A 19,827-nucleotide genomic window follows, 5' to 3' on the forward strand; every position below is an offset into this window, starting at 1 on the left:
TTCATTCAGTGACCTCAGCACAAACTGTCATCTCCAAAAACTACTACTAAGAGAGGTGTCTCCAGTGATGCACGTGTCCCAACAAGACCCCAACATCTTTGAAGAAAACACTCCAAGTTCTCTTTCGTATCTTCCAAAATGCTACTGGAACTTTCTTCACCTGCAACTCAAAATATCTCAAAACACAAAAGGTAACCCACAAAATGATCTCTGAAGGTTTTCCCTGTAATTACTATATGGGATGCATGATGATTCTTGCCTTCCCAAAAGATCCCACAGACGTCACTGATTGGGGTGGATTCTGTGGGACACCCTCTAGGCACCCGTTAGGACCAACACACCATCCTCCTGCACACAGAGCTCCCTGTGGGCTCGGCTCAGGCCTTGATTCTTACAACATCGCAGGAATACATTTCTCTCTGCCAAATCCACTGCCTTCATTCCTCCACAGGTGTGATCACGAGTTACTCGATTAAACCCATGCGTGCAAATCTGTCTCCGCATCTGTGTCCCAGGAAACGTGAGCTAAGACACTAGGGCACCCCAAACCATTCCACGCAGCCCACAACCACCCATAAACGCACTTGCAGATGCTCCAGCCAGAACTGCAGCATCCCTTGCCAACAGTTCCACACACCCCATGATCCCACAGCTCTGCTTGGGACAGGTGCACACACCATTCATTGGGCTCATCTAGAGGCCCACACTTACTTCCGTATCCCTCCGGCAGGCACCTACAGGCTCCTCTCCACTTTCTCCATTTCTCCTCCTCTCCTTCATGCATGCATGAGCAAACAGGGCTGAAAGGCACAGAGACCTATGGGCACAGGATCGCGAGAGGAACACACACAAGCTGCAAACTGAAGGACACCGGGCATTCAGTATGGAGATCAAGAAGTTGGTCCTCCTGGGAAAACGCTTATTTCAGCTGAGAAATAAGCTCTGGGCAAACGTCTTCATCATGAATAGAGGGGCTCTGTTGGAAGAAGGTTCCAGGTCAATCCAGCCCATTCTTCATCACTCGCAGAGAACAGACAAGAGGTACTTGAGAGGAACATCTACTTAGTAGCTCACAGATCACATAAAAGGGAAGAAAACGCAATACTAAATTGACTGACGGAACTCACTTCCAACTGTTAAAAGATCACTGACATCCTTACCAAGTACTCACTGAAACAGGCCCTCACCCATCCTCTACGTTGCCATCTGTTCTCACTCATTCTTATTTTCACCTTAGTTTTCCTATTTCTCTGTCAACCGCTCTGTCCCTGCTTCTCCTGATCCCCCTCGCCCACATATTTACCGTGATGTCGACTGAATTAAGATGCCCGCCCAGCGGAAGTGCGCATTTGCCAGCGGGGTGGAATTTGAGGCCGAAGAACACTGAGCGTCACACGGCTGGCCCAGGTCACCTCCCCCTATGCGGGGTGAGGGGAAGGGGTGGCTAAGAAGCGGAGGCAGGGGGAGCTGAAGGACCGGCCTGAGGAAGACACGAAAAAAGACGGGCGGGGAGGGAGGGAGGGGGTCTCCGGAGAGGGGCGGGCTCTCCAGAACCCCAGGACCGGGGAGAGGACGCCGGCTCTCCGGGAGCGGGGCGGCCATGGCTGCCCTCCAGGGGCCGAGAGGGCGAGGCTGAGGCGGAGCGAATCCACCTCGCAGAAAAGGACTTCACGGGGGGGCGGAGGGCAGTAAAGGATTTTAACCAGGAAAATGTAGCGAAAAAGAAGCGATAAGAAAAGCCAAAGGAACGAACTAGCCTCAGAGCGATTTCAAACCCAGACGGAAACGACCCCTGCCCTGTGACGGCGACGTCTGGACTTACTTGGGGCGGAGGGGCAGGTGCGGTGATTTTAAGGTCCGTAGTGACTCCCACATCCAGAGGATGGGTTGGGGTGGGGGTTGTGAAGCGCAAATTTACGCTAGAAAGAAGAAACTTACGCTCCGCCTGGGACCTTCGCTCCGCGCTCTCCGCTTCCGGGTCCGTTGGCAACTGCGCACGCGAGGAGTTGAGCGGCGGGGGCGGGGCCTGGGCGGAGCGCTACCGCGAGGGGCGAGGCATGGGGCCAAGGTCTACGCGACCCCAGGAGAAGCCTGGGAAAGAGGTGTCCTTCCGCCTCGCTGCGAAGGGGTGGCTTTAGGCTTTAGGAATACTTGAGTGTCTTTTGCGTTTTATGACGCAGCGTTGTTCCCTGCCTGGATTAAGTTACTGTCTCTAACCGTAAAGATTACTGTTGTGTGAAACACTTATGATGTTAATAAGATGTTTTCCTCTTAACAAGTTGAAAACGGTTTAAGTCAAAAGCTATTTGTGCCAGTGAGTTGCGCCCCAGTCCTGCTAGTGAGGCTGAAGCAATTCAGTGGTGAGGGATCGCTGGTTGGATCCAGGAACACTTCCTGCAATTGGATTTCATTTAAGCAGTTTAAGTAAACCAGAGCTGGAGTTGTCTGTGTAGCGATGCTGACTAGAATGTGACATACAAAGCTCTGCCTCTGAATGCCATTTGCAGTAACATGGATGGACCTAAAGATCATCATACTAAGTGAAGTAAGTCAGAAACAGAAAGACAAATTTCATATGATATCGCTTATATGTGGAATCTTAAAAGAAAATGATACAAATGAACTTATTTACAAAACAGAAGCAGACTCACAGACTTAGAGAAGGAACTTATGGTTACGTGGGTGGGGGGGGGGAAAGGTAGGGGGAGTTTGGGGTTGACATGTACACACTGCTATATATAAAATAGATAACCAACAAGGACCTACTGTTATAGCACAGGAAACTCTGCTCAATATTCTGTATTAACTTAATGGGAAAATAATTTAAAAAAGAATAGATACATGTCTATGTATAACTGAATCACTTTGCTGTACACCTGAAACTAACACAACATTGTTAATCAACTATACTCCAATATAAAATAAAAATTTAAAAAATAAAAAAATAAAAATACTTTTTTTCAGAAAAAAACCCAACAAAAACCAAAACAAAAACCAAAACTCTGCCTCTTCAGATTCGGCCACTTCATACTGACACCCTACTTAACAGCATTTCCTTTTCTATTCCCTGTTCTCGCAGGAGGCCAACTGAACACGGAGCTCAGTTCTAGAGGTTCACAGGGACAAGACTGATAAAAGCAGTTTTCACATATTGAGATATAGGGAAGTCATTCTGGCTTATACATGAGTTGACTTGAACTTGATGTTAACTCGAATTTGATGTTAACTAAAATAGCCTGTTTGCAGCCTAGCAAACATACATTGTACATCTGCTTTAATTATTAAAGGAAAGGGCACATTGACCAGAACTAAAGAGTGTTCATGCTAAAAATAAAGATTAAATGCCTCTCTTCTTGGGATACAGATGCTGGTTCTCCTTTGATGATAAGACTCCTTTCCCAGGTGCCAAGGCTATGTTTGCTGACTTGCTGGAGTACGTGCTGATCTGTTCTTTGTTTTTTTTTTGAAACCTGTAGAAATGTAACCCTGACTTGTTTAATGTTCTTTGTCCTGACAAGATATAAAAGTGTGGCTGAAAACCCTGCTTCCCTGAAGCAGTTTCGCAGAGCAATCTGGGAAGCAGGCTTCTGGGCTAGTCCTCAGCTTGGCTCAAATAAACGTCATTTCTATTCTTATTATTGAGTGTTTACTGATTATTTTCGTCGGCAAGACGGGGTCTGAGACTGGAGGCCTGAGGCATGTGATAATTTAGGTCGGTAACCATCGCTTTTAAAATAGGGATATTTTGTTACAATTAAATTATAAATTACATTGTTTTCTTTTTGCTAAAGTGTTTTAATTATTTGCCTTTTTAAAACCAACTCTTGGGGACTTCCCTGGCGGTCCAGTGGTTAAGACTCTGCGCTTCCACTGCAGGGGCGAGGGTTTGATCCCTGGTCAGGGAACTGAGATCCTGCATGCCGCGTGGCTCGGCCAAAACAAACAAACAAATAAATAACACCAACTCTTTCCCCGAGTTTTATTGAGATATAACTGATATACTTCACTGTATAAGTTTAAGGTGTATAGCATAATGGTTTCACTTACATATATTGTGACATGATTATTGCAATAAGTTTAATCAGCTTCCATCATCTCATATAGATACAATAAAAAGGGAAGGCACAAAAGAAATTTCTTTTTCATTTTTGATGGGAACTACATTTGTCTTTATAACAGTTATAAATGTTGTGATGGATTACCTTCAAATATTTTTCAGAAAAACTTGTTTACATCCTAATATGCTTAAGTCAATAATATCTAAATATAATTTCATAGTATCTGTATGTTCATTTTGAGACTATTAGAAAGTTTACTTTAATTTAAAAATTGTGATATATGTTAGCTCTTTTCTGTGTTTTCCATTTCTGCACGTTCTGTCAGGTGTGGATGACAAACCCTGTAAATATATAGTCTTGAGAAGACTTTGGGATTTATTTTCACCTAAAGAATAATCAATTTTGCAATATATGTAAGGCATTTAGTAGGGAGGTATAGTCTTTTTAATATGAACCCTAAAGAAAGTAAACATGAAATAACTCATTTCTATTATGGTTTATCACAGGGTACTGAATACATTTCCCTGAGTTATACAGTAGGACCTTGTTGTTTATCCATTCTATATATAATAGTTCGCATCTGCTAATCCCAAACTCCCACTCCATCCCTCCCCTAATCCCCTCCCCCTTGACAACCACAAGTCTGTCCTCTACGTCTGTGAGTCTGTTAGAAATACTCTATGTGAGTAAAACTATAAAACATTCCTGAAATATATGAAAGTAGGTATAAATAAATGAAAATTGACATCTTGTTCTTGGTTGGAAAAACTCAATATTACAAAAAGATCAATTCTCCTTAAGCTAATTAATAAAATTACTGTCTCCCTGTATAGACAACTTCAGTTAGTTTTGGAGCTAGCAACGTTATTGCAAAAATCTTACAGAATGAAGAGCAAATAAGAGCCACAAAAACTCTAGAAATGAATCAAAATGAGGGAGGCTATCTCTAGGGGATATGTTATTCATGAGTAGACTGACAGATCAGTGCAGCTAAAATTTATGCCAAAATGCAGAAGAAAAGTTAATAAGCAGCAAAACTACAGCGGAGCTATCATTAATACTTAATATTTGGGAAATGGAGATTCCTACCAAAATGACAATAAGTTGGGACTTCCCTGGTGGCGCAGTGGTTAAGAATCTGCCTGCCAGTGCAGGGGACACGGGTTCGAGCCCTGGTCCAGGAAGATCCCACATGCCACGGAGCAACTAAGCCCGTGTGCCACAACTACTGAGCCTGCGCTCTGGAGCCTGGAAGCCACAACTACTGAGCCCTTGTGCCACAAATACTGAAGCCCGTGCACCTAGAGCCTGTGCTCTGCAACAAGAGAAGCCACCACAATGAGAAGCCCGTGCACTGCAACAAAGAGTAGCCCTTGCTCGCTGCAACTAGAGAAAGCCCGCGCACAGCAACAAAGACCCAACGCAGCCATAAATAAATAAATAAATTTATTTTAAAAAAATGACAATAACTGGTTTTATTCTTCACAGCCTGTAGCAAGATCAAGGTCAAAGGAAAGAGAAATCTGTATGGTAAAAAGTAAATAAAACACCGTTAAATTCCTTCACAAGGCTTGATTCTCAGTCACCTGACTGCAGCCAGCTCCTTGCTCACTGCCTCCAAAGGAGTGTCTCAGACAAGGACAGGTTTGGGGTTGAAAAATTTCCTCAGTGATTATTCTTTTTTTAAAAAATTAAAGTATAGTTGATTTACAATGCTGTGTTAGTTTCGGGCGTACAACAAAGTGATTCAGTTATACATACTATATATCTGGGGTTTTTTTCAGATTCTTTTCCCTTATAGGTTACTACAGAATATTTAGTAGAGTTCCCTGTGCTATACAGTAGGTCCTTGTTGGTTATCTATTTTATATATAGTAGTGTGTGTATGTTAATCCCAAACTCCTAATTTATCCCCTGCGCCTTTCCCCTTTGGTAACCATAAGTTTGTTTTCTATGTCTCCTCAGTGATTTTTTTTAAAATTTTTATTTATTTATTTATTATTTTTGGCTGCGTTGGGTCTTCGTTGCTGCGTACAGGCTTTCTCTATTTGCAGAGAGCAGGGGCTACTCTTCGTTGCGGTGTGGGGGCTTCTCACTGTGGTGGCTTCTCTTGTTGCGGAGCACGGGCTCTAGGCACGTGGGCTTCATTAGTTGCAGCACGCGGGCTCAGTAGTTGTGGCTCATGGGCTCTAGAGCACAGGCTCAGTAGTTGTGGCGCACGGGCTTAGTTGCTCCGTGGCATGTGGGATCTTCCCAGACCAGGGCTCGAACCCGTGTCCCCTGCATTGGCAGGAGGATTCTTAATCACTGTGCCACCAGGGAAGCCCCTCCTCAGTGATTTTTGATTTAAACTTCTTTCGTACCTTCACCGAGTGGCCAGTGGTGTATCCATTGGCAGCACCTGCTTCTTGAGCATCTTCTGCAACATCACGACTGGCCCCGGGAGCTCCAAGATGACAGAGCTTAAGATAGAAGCTCCCATGTGCCTCTCTAACAGCCCACACTTGATCCTGAACATGCTGGTAAATATCACTTTTCCTCTTTATGTGTCTGATACACGAACAGCAAAATATCACAAAGAACTATAATTGGTAATCGGAATAACAAGGTCACACAATCACGACTTGCAGCATTTTAACTTCCCTCATGTTGCATGTTTGGGATTCATGATCTGGGCAGCGTCTCCATGGTTTTCAGCCTCTGAAGACACAAGCAGTGGGTCCCGCACAATTCATAGGAACAAAGTGTCGGCCAAACTTCCCCTGAGATGACGGCCAAACTTCCCCTGAGATGACGGCCACCCGAAGCATCCTCATCTTGGTAAGGACCTTTGTATCTTTTCACAGCCTCTTTTCCTTCTCTTCCTTTTGTTCGTGTCTTTCTGATAATCCCTGTTGGTGGCTGATCACCCTCTCCCCCAATCACTTCACGTTTCCCAGCAATCAGCCCTTTGTTCTCTTGAGCCGTGACCCCACTGTCTGCAGGGTCTTCTCTGCGCACTGCAGAAGGTTACATGACTCCTTAAAAATGATAAGATAGCTGTGTGTTTTATATTTATTTAAACAGAGTTGTCATTTATTCATTCATTCTTTACAGAGATTTAAGCACTAAAATGAGCAATCACATAACAGAGAGGGTGTGAAGAACAGACCGTGTCTCTGACTTTAGAGAAATCGTAACATAGCAGACACAGCAGGTCCTCAACTAAATATTATGTGCAATGCTTTTATAATTTCCATTTTATTAAATGTTGCAGAGGAGAAGTCTACAGCCTAAGAATTCATTTAAAATTGGGGTCTCTAATACCTTGGAGATAATGGAAACTTATATGAGCATGTAACTTTAAACCTGATCAATTAAAATCTCCTGAGTGTTAACTGGGCAGAGAAGTGTGAGAAGAATTTGCTGAATGGGGAAGCCTGTGTGATGATCTTGAACATGAGAAGGAAAAATCCTGGCTCTCTAACAAGTGGTACTGGATGGAGCTGGAGATAACACAGTACTTCACACTCTGAAGGACACTGGAGACCAGGTGTTGTGTGTTTATCTCAAATCCTGAGAGGAAAGGTAGTCAGCCGAAATATATGATCGTTTAGGGTGGAGGGGAGCATATTTACAACACTTGCAGGTTGGGACTTCCCTGGCGGTCCAGTGGTTCAGACTCCGCACTGCCACTGCAGGGGGTGCGGGTTCCATCTCTTGGTTCGGGAACTAAGATCCCACATACCGCGCTGTGTGGCCAAAAAAAGAAAACAAAAACAAAAACAAACCCCCCAAAAAACAAAAACGAAACAACTTGCAGGTAAAATGGGCAGATGTGGTTGGAGGGCAAACTGTGCACTGGAAGCAAGTCAGAAGGTTTTACCTATAATTCAAGTCAGAGATGATTAATGTGAATCAGAAAAAAAAAGAAAGAAAGAAAAAAAAAAGGACAAGAGAGAATTTGGGGGTTTCTAGAAGGTAGAATGTTCTGCATCAAGTGATGGTCCCAGTTAGCCTGTTTGGAAGACAGAGGGTGGACTCCCAAGTCCGCAACACGGGGCAGTGAGTGTACTGTGGGGCGTGCTCATCAACTGCAGAGGAGCTGAGGAGGAAGCTTCTGAGGTGAGGGTCACAGAACAGCTTTATGTATGGAAGAGTGTCAGCCCCCTGAAATATCCAGTGGTGTGTAGTTTACAAAATCAAAAGATAAAACGGACAATCCCTCATGCATAGTAAAAAAAAAAAAAAAAAAAATTAAGAAATGTCTTTCAGGGCTTCCCGGGTGGTGCAGTGGTTGAGAATGTGCCTGCCAATGCAGGGGACACGGGTTTGAGCCCTGGTCCAGGAAGATCCCACATGCCGCAGAGCCACTAAGCCCGCGAGGCACAACTACTGAAGCCCATACGCCTAGAGCCCATGCTCCGCAACGAGAGGCCACCGTAATGAGAAGCCCGCGCACCGCAATGAAGAGTAGCCCCCGCTCGCCGCAACTAGAGAAAGCCCGCGCCCAGCAACGAAGACCCAGCACAGCCAAAAATAAATAAAATAAATAAATTTTTTTAAAAATTAAAAAAAAACCCTGTGACTTCATAGACTTACAATAGTCTTTGGGACTGTAAATATTTATGGGAAAGAAGGCATGGTTTCTAATACTCTATTAGGTGTAACTAGGTGAAGTCAAGAACGATCTACAAACAGTAGATGCTGGAGAGGGTGTGTAGAAAAGGGAACCCTCCTGCACTGTTGGTGGGAATGTAAACTGATACAGCCACTATAGAGAACAGTATGGAGGTTCCTTAAAAAACTAAAAACACAACTACCATATGACCCAGCAATCCCACTCCTGGGCATATACCCTGAGAAAACCATAATTCAAAAGGACACATGTACCCCAATGTTCATTGCAGCACTATTTAAATAGCCAGGACATGGAAACAACCTAAATGTCCAATGATAGATGAATGGGTAAAGAAGATGTGGTACATATATACAATAGAATATTACTCAGCCAAAAAAGGGAATGAAATTGGGTCATTTATAGAGATGTGGATGGACCTAGAGTCTGTCATACAGAATAAAGTAAGCCAGAAAGAGAAAAACAAATATCGTATATTAATGCATATAGGTGGAATGTAGAAAAATGGTACAGATGAATTTATTTGTAGGGCAGGAATAGAGAGGTAGATGTAGAGAATGGACATGTGGACACAGGGTGGGAAGGGGAGGGTGGGATGAATTGGGAGATTAGGTTTGACATAAATACACTACCATGTGTAAAACAGATAGCTAGTGGGAACCTGCTGTATAGCACAGGGAGCTCAGCTCAGTGCTCTGTGATGACCTAGATGGGTGGGATGGGGTGGCCAAGAGGGAGGGTATATAGGTATACATACAGCTGATTCACTTCATTGTACAGCAGAAACTAACACAACATTGTAAAGCAATCTTACTCCAATAAAAAAATAAATAAATAAATACGTAGTTGAAAAGACTGGAGAGAGAGAATAAGCGCAAGACACAAAGGCGGGCTTCCCTGGTGGCGCAGTAGTTGAGAATCCGCCTGCCAATGCAGGGGACACGGGTTCGAGCCCTGGTCTGGGAAGATCCCACATGCCGCGGAGCAACTGGGCCCGTGAGCCACAACTACTGAGCCTGTGCGTCTGGAGCCTGTGCTCCGCAACAAGAGAGGCCGCGATAGTGAGAGGCCCGCGCACCTCAATGAAGAGTGGCCCCCGCTTGCCGCAACTGGAGAAAGCCCTCGCACAGAAACGAAGACCCAACACAGTCAAAAATAAATAAATAAATAAATAAATTTATTAAAAAAAAAAAAAAGACACAAAGGCCTCAGAGAGACAGGGACCTTTAAGGAAAAACAAATTCATTCCTAAATTCACAGAGCATCCACTGTGTGCCAGGCACAGGCTAACAAGTGGGGATATAAAATGAATATGTACATAAACGGCCAAAGCTAAATCTGTCTTCCTTAGTGAAATACTTTTAAAAGGTGGGTTGTGGGGTGTTTTTTTGGTGGGGGTGGTTTTTTTTGGCATGGTAAGCTGTATACACATAGCTAAGCTGTATATATGAGTAAAAGCCTAACTTACTGGAAAAAAAAAAAAAAGGAAAAAAGAACAACGAAACACAAACCACCCTATATCGATTCTCAGTAGAAAAGTTGGAGCCAAGACAAGATCATTCTTCATTCCTGGCCTCCGGAACTGACTGCATCTGGCCAGCAAGACTGCACATTTATTGTGGACCCAAGATTACTGGGTACCTCCTTTCTCTTTCTTTTTTAAGTGGGAGGGTTTATTAAGGTTATATTTCTCTGTTCCACCACAATGCGTTATGAGTGAAGAGAACTCCACGTGGGGCTCTGAGTTCAGAGGAATCTCATGAGATGATTAGAGATTCTCATGTTTGAGTAGAACTTTTTTAACCTTTCTTTTGGGACAGAGGTAAATGTATTTTGTGTGTGAACAAAGGATGGACAAATTATTTCTGATAGAAGCAGCATTATCATATACTGAAATATTATTTCCAATTAATTATCACCTTGCTGTGAGATTATACACATCTGTTCCTCTGATATCAAGCTTGGCCTCTTGACTTAGGCAACTCTTCCTTCCCTTTGAGAGGACTGCATTTCCTTGCCCATTTTATGCAAGCTTGGCTTTGTGAGTTCCTTGGCCCATTTGGTGAGAGTAGAGTGGCATGTTTTAACTTTAAATGGAACATTTCAAAGCCTTTGTTTGCTTTTTTGAACCCTCTCTTCTCTCTGCTGCAAGAATGGTACATCCCAGATACACTGGAATTTTACCCTGAACCCCAGAATCAAATCAGAGAAACAAGCAAGAGGTGAATAATGATACGATATGAGGAAGAAATAAATGTTTTCTTGTTGTAAGCCAAGGAGAATCCAGGGGTATTTATTACCATAGCAAAACCTCCAGAAAACTGACTGGTACACTTTCAATGACCTTTTCTTTTTTCCTCACCCACCTGAAACTCTCAAATTCAAGGTTACAGGTAGGAGCTCATTATCTCCAGTACTAATTGTCCCACCTTTAAAATCTTGATTTCAAGAATTCCCTTCCTGGGCTTCCCTGGTGGCACAGTGGTTGAGAATCTGCCTGCTAATGCAGGGGACACGGGTTCGAGCCCTGGTCTGGGAAGATCCCACATGCCGCGGAGCAACTGGGCCCGTGAGCCACAACTACTGAGCCTGCGTGTCTGGAGCCTGTGCTCCGCAAGAAGTAGAGGCCGCGATAGTGAGAGGCCCGCGCACCGCAATGAAGAGTGGCCCCCACTTGCCACAACTAGAGAAAGCCCTCTCACAGAAACGAAGACCCAACACAGCCATAAATAAATAAATAAAAATAAATTAAAAAAAAAAAAAAAAGAATTCCCTTCCTAAATTATTACCCTCATTCCTTCTATTACATATATTCACTCTTTCCATTAGAATATCCATTTATTTTTAATTCACCTACAAATATATTACTTTTCATTGTCTAACTACCCTCAATGGACTGTGTGTTCCCAGTTGTAACATTTCCAACTGGTTTATCGTGATCAAATATTTGTAAATAACGTCAAGAAACTTGCTCTCGGCCTTCCCTGGTGGCGCAGTGGTTACGAATCCGCCTCCCAATGCAGGGGACATGGGTTCGAGCCCTGGTCCAGGAAGATCCCACATGCCGTGGAGCAACTAAGCCCGTGTGCCACAACTACTGAGCCTGTGCTCTAGAGCCCGCAAGCCACAACTACTGAGCCCGCGTGCCACAACTACTGAAGCCCGCGCACCCTAGAGCCCGTGCTCCACAATAAGAGAAGCCACCGCAATGAGAAGCCTGCGCACCACAATGAAGAGTAGCCCCCGCTCACCGCAACTAGAGAAAGCCCGTGCGCAGCAATGAAGACCCAACACAGCCAAAAATAAAATAAAATAAAAAATAAAATAAAATAAATTAAAAAAAAAAAAAAGAAACTTGCTCTCTTACACGGTGCTGCCTTCATCTGAGGAAGCAAGGCTCAGACCTGGATGAGCTCAGTTAACGACTTAAATCCTACTACAAACAGGAAGTTCACACTGATGACCAAAAACCCCAAGCAAACAAGAAAATGAAAGAGCCTTTAGGCTCTTAGTGTTTTGTTAAATTGCTATCCCTTCTCTATGCGTCCTGTTTTGAACTTCTCCTGCTCTGGTGGCAAATTATAAATGGTGATATGTTGTTTTCATTTTCCTTCAATTCAGAATACATTCCAATGTTTTTTTTTTTTTCCAATTTCTTCTTTGTCCCAGGATTAGTCACAAGTAGATCATTATTTTCCAAATATTTGATGTTCCATGGATTTTTCTGTTATTAGTTTCTGTTTTAATGACATTGTGGTTATAGAGATATTTTGTATAACTTGAATTCTTTTAAAATTTATCAAGACTTGTTTGATGGCCCAGAATGGTTTGTCTTGATAAAGTACTATGTGCACTTTGAAAGACTGTGTGAAATTCTCTTGTAAGGTGGAGTTTCTAATAAAGGAAAAACTCTGTTTCTTCTTCCTGTGGAGGGAAAAATCCAGTTCCTCCTACCTGTGCGTTTCTTTCCTCTATGTCTCCTTTACCCTTACGCTACTGCCACATTCACAGAGAACACTCCACTTCTGACACTTCGAGTCAACAAATATGTGGGCGTTTTCTCCACAAGCAATCGTATGTGACACCAGCTGGGTGTCCTACAATTCAACTCAATTCCGACACTTCCTGGAGACAGGATCAAGTCCCACAGATCCCACAAGTCTGCCCCCCTCCCCCCAATACATTTCAGATGTCAGTTGCAAGTCCAGGTTGTCACCCACTTGTGCTTCTGACCAACTGGCTATAGATTGGGATTTCCAAAAACACCCTTTTTTTGGTTCATACAAAAGAATACACAGCCAGTTTATATAGGGTTGCTTCTAAGTCCTGAAAAAAAAAAATTCTAACTATAAGTCCCGAATTTTAAATGTCTCCTATGGAAACTTAATATCACACCCCACCAAGCCACACATCAATTGTGGCTATTCCTCAATCATTGTAAACGTTCCCATCCTGGGGATTTTCTCCTTCTATTTTCTCCACCTAATTGCCCTTCCCCATTTGTATTTATTTGCATGACACTCTTCAATTAATTAATGACTCTGCTCAAATATCACCTTATCATATGGGCAGTCTCTGACCACATTGTTTAAGTTAGGACGGCCTGTCACTCTATCATTGTACATGTACACCTTCGTTGTATTCATCACCATCATATTTTATTATTGCTGACTTACCCTTATAGAATATAAGCTACTTGAAGATAGGCATTGATTTCCTGCTGTATCACCAGTGATTAGAATCGTTCCTCGTTGATAGAATGAGTGCACGCATTTTATCACTGCAAAGAAAGTCACTGCAATGCATCAGTTCACAGATCAGTAGGTTGTGGTCAAGTAAACCTGTGATTATATTTGTGGCATTGAATTCTTTACTCCCGTACTTTACAATCTAATGTTCTGAACATTTGTGATAACTTGTCATGCTACATTTTATTCACACTGTTAATTTTCTCGTGGACAAACTTTGTGACAGAGATAACACGAACATCTCAAAGAGAGATACTACTTTTATTTCAGTAAACCTAGGTACAACGAAAGTATACTTAACGTTGATGACTCTAAAGGCATGTCTATGTTAATGAAGCCATCAATTTAAACTTGTTTTTATTCAGTAAAGATTAATCCTAGATCATGTGATCCTTTAAAAATTTGAGCTAAATTAGGGGGCTTCCCTGGTGGTGCAGTGGTTACGAATCCGCCTGCCAATGCAGGGGACACGGGTTCGAGCCCTGGTCCGGGAAGATCCCACATGCCACGGAGCAACTAAGCCTGTTCACCACCACTACTAAGCCTGCGTTCTAGAGCCCGAGAGCCACACCTACTAAGGCCACATGCCACAACTACTGAAGCCCACACGCCTAGAGCCCATGCTCCACAACAAAAGAAGCCACCGCAGTGAGAAGCCTGCACACTGCAACAAAGAGTGGCCCCAGCTCGCCGCAACTAAAGAAAGCCCGCGCGCAGCAATGAAGACCCAACACAGCCAAAAATAAATAAATAAAATAAATAAAATAAATAAATGAAAAAGAAATTTTGGGCTAGTTTAAGTTACATTTACAAATATTTGATTTGTAAGCACTTACTTGTAAGTCAATTCAATAGAGCTCCTTTAGAAGTTAATTTTATTTTATTTTATTTTATTTTATTTTATTTTTTTTTTAAATTTATTTTTATTTATATTTATTTTTGGCTGTGCTGGGTCTTCGTTTCTGTGCGAGGGCTTTCTCTAGTTGTGGCAAGTGGGGGTCACTCTTCATCGCGGTGCGCAGGCCTCTCACTATCGTGGCCTCTCTTGTTGCGGAGCACAGGCTCCAGACGCGCAGGCTCAGTAGTTGTGGCTCACGGGCCTAGTTGCTCCGCGGCATGTGGGATCTTCCCAGACCAGGGCTCGAACCCGTGTCCCCTGCATTGGCAGGCAGATTCTCAACCACTGCGCCACCAGGGAAGCCCTAGAAGTTAATTTTAATAACACCATCTGGAGTTAGGGACATACCACATTTATTATGTATAGATAGACATACATTCATCCAGATAGACACAGAGATCTTTTTTTTTTGTTTGTTTTTGTTTTGGCCATGCTGCACAGCATGTGGGATCTTAGTTCCCTGACCAGGGATTGAACCCAGGCCCACTGCAGTGGAAGTACAGGGTCTTAACCATTGGACTGCCAGGAAAGTCCCCTACACAGAGGTCTGTTTTCCTGCTTGAGTTTAAAAGTCCTTCCCCTCCCCCACCGTTTGTTTTTTTCCAGCTTTAAATTCTACTAATTGACCCAAGGCTGTAGGTCAGGCACCATGGGCTACATTTCAAGGATATGGTAAGAACTGTAAATTTTAAGATTTCTCCTGGGAATACTTTTGTTCTCTCAAGGTCAGAATTGAAAAGATTAAACCAGCTTTCTCTACAGTTTTGGAATGTCAGTAGAGTGCCATCCTAGCCATTTAAAAGTTAAATGCTTGCAAGTATTGGCTTTGTTCCAACTGCACACGAAGCTGGCCAGAGTTCCAGGGAGTGGCTGTTTATTAGGGAGCTGGTCAGCCTTTGAAGTGCAGTTTCTCTTTATTAATTTGGGAGCCTAATTCAGATATAATCTGAACAACCTTCTGAGGGCACTGTGATGGATCGCATGTGTGCTGCTCCTGAGTCTAGCTCCCTAAGGAGTTACTCTTGGGTCGGTTCGAGCCTCTTACAGGTCTCGGTTTCTCCCTCCAGCAAAAACTGCTGTGCCCCTCGGCGAGAATTTACTGAATGGTTGTAGTGGGGTCCCTTGTAGGACCGCAGTACATCTAAAGGGTTGATCCTCAGATATGTCCACTAGGTTCTCAATCACCTGACAAGGCCTTGTGGCTGGAAGGAGCAAGTGTTCCTTTTGTTTGGAGCTGAGCAGGCTCAGTCTCTCATTCTACTATCAAATGGTTTGTTCAGATTATATATAATCTTTTAAATTTAAGCCAAATTTTAAAAAAGACCAGCCAACCCAATTCACTCCCAAGTTCCCTCCCAGGTCCCTGCCTAGGGAATGTACCATACTCCCTCTTAGGACTCCAAGTCCCAAGAAAAAAACAGCTCAAATAAAATTCAGGATGTCATTTAAAGCAATGATGTCTGAATATCAGGAGAAATCACCAAAGCAGCTGAGGAGTACCGAGAAGTGGATGCGTCTCAAAGGACCCATCGGTTTGGGGTAGACTCCAGGTGTCCTCTGATAGGTGTCTCTGGTATCATACTGAGTACAACAAGAAAATGTCAACAAAAATTCAATTAAGAATCAAGGAGAAAAAAAGGGAATTTTATGTGAGCCAAACTGAGGATTCTAACTTGGGAAACAGACTCTCATAAAGCTCTGAGAACTGTTCTGTTAGAAGTCAAAGGCACAGTTGTATTCAATTTCAAGAAAAAGGATCGTTCATCAAAATGACATACTGAAATTTTTCATAAAGTTCACCAAGGATACATATCCAGGTTAGTACATACAGAGCGAGCAGCAAGTCACCATGACCTCCCACAGAGTTGGGAAAGAACGGTATTCTTTTAAGAAGTTAAATCACTAGTGTCAGAAGAAAAAAATAAATTGATCTTCAGGGTCGAGCAGGCACTCCCACGTTTGAGGAGCTGTGGGTAATGTGTAATGCAGATGCACGCTGCACATTCGGGAGGGAGGAGGCCCGAACACACACAGAGAATTTTATGCTTAATTTTATCTTGTCTTGCCTTAAAATACAAATTTTATTTCATCAACTCCAAGCACAAAAAAGAGATTATTTTTATCCCTATTTCTGAAATTTTATTTCCTAATATTTTTTACATGCTTACTGTATCTTCATCTCATGTAAAGGTGCAACCCAGGGGTCTTGTTTTGGCACACACAAAAAAAGGTATGTAGAAATCTGATCATGCGGTGCATATTTACAAATGGGGAGGCAGGTTTCAGGGGGTTTGAGTCTGAAATTGTACTGAAATAATCTGGGTTACACTATGGAGTTCACAGCTCACATGCAAATTATGAATATACATGTATTTCAAAAACTGCTGTTTGACTCTAACATAGAAATTGTTACAGATGTCATTCAACTTAGAAAGCATGATGATGTGTAATTAGTGATCATTATTATAAAGCGCCCCAATGCGATGGGATATGCGTGGGTAACAGAAGGCACGTGATTAATTAAGGGTTATAAAAAAGATAACATTTTACTTACTTGTTGTTGTTTTCCTATTTTTTGGCCACGCCCCAAGAAATGTGGGATCTTAGTTCCCTGACCAGGGATTGAACCCATGCCCCCTGCAGTGTCTTAACCACTGGACCACCAGGGAAGTCCCGACATGTTACTTATACATTCTACATAAAATGGTGTCAAAATGCAATTCCAGAGGCCAAATCTGCAGCCTTCACAAGCACACTCTACTCTGGTTCTTTTGATTACTGTCCTCTATCATACTGTGTCTTCAGTCTTCAGTTTCCAAAAATAAGACTAATTTTTATTATTTTATATATACAGCAGCCATTCCCTTTCAAAGGACAGGGAGACCATTGTTCCCCGCCGCCCCATTTTTTCTCCCACGTATGCCATCTCTAGTAACCCATCATTCTACTCACATGAAAACCTCATTCTTGCAATATCCTGTCCTGCTCTCTTTCATGATCAGCTGGTAGAGTAGGCCCTTCCTATAATCATCACCAGAGGCCCTGAGTCCTATCAACAAATCCAGAGAAGGGGCTGTAACCCCCAAAAGCACAGTAATTTAGAAAACAGTTTTACATTTATATTCTGTCACTCCATGCATTTGTGTAGTTTTTCTCAAAGATGTATAATCTGATATCAAGTGAGGTACGAGTCCTGGCTACAGGCTTTGCCATACACATCGGTTTTACACGGTATCTCTCCATGATGGAGTCTTCTTTTCCCCTTCACTGAAACACAGTTGATATACAATATTTTGTTTCAGGTGTACTACATAATGGTTTAACAATTGCATACATCATGAAATAATCACTTCGGTAAGTCTAGTAGCCATCTGTCCCCATACGGTTATTATTACTGACTATATTCCTTATGCTGTATATTACACCACCGTGCTTTATTATGTAACTGCAGATTTGTACTTCTTAAAGCCCTTCTCCTGTTTCACACTCACCTCGAACCCTCTCTCCCACCTTCTGGCAACCATTTATTTGTTCTATGTATGAGTCTATTTTCCTTGTATTTTGTTTTTTAAATTCCACATATAAGTGAAGTCATGTGCTATGCCATTCTCTGACATTTCACCTAGCAAAATACCCTGCAGAGCTATCCATGTTGTTACAAATGGTAAGACTTCATTTTTTCATGGCTAATATTCCATTATGTGTGTGTTTGTATGTATGTGTATATATGTACCACATTTTCTTTATCCATTCATCTATCAGTGGACATTTAGGTGGCTTTCTTATCTTGGCTATTATAAACAACGATACAACAAACAACGAAGTGCATATATTTTTTTGAATTAGTATTTTTGTTTTCCCTAGGTAAATACCCAGATGAGCAATTGCTGGATCATATGGCAGTTCTATTTTTAATTTTTTGAGGACCCACCATATAGTTTTCCATAGTAGCTGCACCAATTCACAATCCTACCAACAGTGCACAAGGGTTCCCTTTTCTCCTCATCTTCACCAACACGTGTGATTTGTTGTCTTTTTGATGACAGCCATTCTGAGGGGTGTGAGGTGGTAGCTCACTGTGGCTTCCATTTGAATTTCCCTGATGCTCAGGGATGTGCCTCTCTTCACGCACCTGTTGGCCATCTGTATGTCTTCCTTTTCCATGAAGGGAGTCTCTCAGCCTGAGTAAGGCTTGGATACTTGCACAAGTTATGTGTCAATCATTACCTTTTTTTTTTTTTTTTAATAAATTTATTTATTTATTTATTTATTTACAGCTGTCTTGGCTCTTCGTTTCTGTGCGAGGGCTTTCTCTAGTTGCGGCGAGCGGGGGCCACTCTTCATCGCGGTGCGCAGGCCTCTCACTATCGCGGCCTCTCTTGTTGCGGAGCACAGGCTCCAGACACGCAGGCTCAGTAGTTGTGGCTCACGGGCCCAGCCGCTCCGTGGCACGTGGGATCTTCCCGGACCAGGGCTCGAACCCGTGTCCCCTGCATTGGCAGGCGGATTCTCAACCACTGCGCCACCGGGGAAGCCCAATCATTACCTTTTAAGGTTTCTTTTTGCTGTGAATTGTCTGAAGATCTCCAAAGCCTGAGCTTTGAATAAAAGCATTGCCACATATGTTAGGTTTATGTTTGTTTTCAGTATGTATTTTCTGATGCCTAGTAAGGCTGGCAAATTGGGTATAAGCTTTGCCACACTGATTACATTTGTAAGGTTTCTCTCCAGTGTGGATTGTTTTATGTTGAGTAAGATATGAACGCATTGTAAAAGCTTTGCCACACTCATTACATCTGTAAGGTTTCTCTCCAGTGTGAGTCCTCTCGTGACCCCAAAGTTGTGACCGTTGGATGAAAGCCTTATCACAGGCTTTACACTTATAAGACTTCTCTCCTGTATGAATCCGCTGGTGAGCCATGAGGCTTGAACGTTGGGTAAATCCCTTGCCACACTCGTGACATCTGTGTGGTTTCTCACCAGTATGAATTCTCTCATGACCCCAAAGTTGTGAAAGTTCAATAAAAGCCTTGCCACACACATTACATTTGTGTGGCTTCTCCCCAGCATGCATTTTCTGATGCCTAGTAAGGCGTGAAAATTGGGTAAAAGCTCTGCCACACTCATTACATTTGTAAGGTTTCTCTCCAGTATGGATTGTCTCATGTTGAGTAAGATTTGATCGCATGGTAAAGGCTCTGCCACACACAACACATTTGTAAGGTTTCTCTCCAGTATGGATCTTCTTATGTTTGTTAAGGCTTGACCGCTCAGCAAAGGCTTTGCCGCACTCATTACAATTGTAAGGTTTCTCACCAGTATGCAATTTCTCATGACTCCAAAGGAGTGAATGTTGGATAAAGGCCTTACCACACTCATGACATTTATATGGTTTCTCCCCAGTGTGCATTCTCTGATGATTTGCAAGGTGTGAATTTCGACTAAAGACCTTGCCACATACATGACATTTATATGGTTTCTCTCCTGTATGCACTCTCTGATGTG

At 42.8% G+C, this 19,827-nt stretch overlaps 2 protein-coding genes across 3 annotated transcripts in view; both read right to left on the reverse strand.

Moving 5' to 3' along the window:
* Positions 1–1,812, reverse strand: part of LOC114235400 (zinc finger protein 665-like) — a 427,904-nt gene extending 426,092 nt beyond the window's left edge. Inside the window, exon 1 of one of the 2 annotated variants that reach the window (XM_028165906.2) lies at positions 712–1,812. The gene's annotated coding sequence lies outside the window, so the exon portion shown is untranslated. The remainder of the gene's footprint in view (positions 1–711) is intronic. The other variant, XM_057533491.1, reaches the window with a different exon arrangement.
* Positions 1,813–14,665: 12,853 nt separating this feature from the next.
* Positions 14,666–19,827, reverse strand: part of LOC103003407 (zinc finger protein 665-like) — a 311,171-nt gene continuing 306,009 nt past the window's right edge. The window contains exon 3 of the mRNA XM_057533740.1: positions 14,666–19,824. Coding sequence (XP_057389723.1) covers positions 18,872–19,824 — 953 coding nt within the window. The 3' untranslated portion in view covers positions 14,666–18,871. The remainder of the gene's footprint in view (positions 19,825–19,827) is intronic.

Source organism: Balaenoptera acutorostrata, chromosome 19 (genome assembly GCF_949987535.1).
Source record: "Balaenoptera acutorostrata chromosome 19, mBalAcu1.1, whole genome shotgun sequence".
NCBI classification, from domain to species: domain Eukaryota; kingdom Metazoa; phylum Chordata; class Mammalia; order Artiodactyla; family Balaenopteridae; genus Balaenoptera; species Balaenoptera acutorostrata.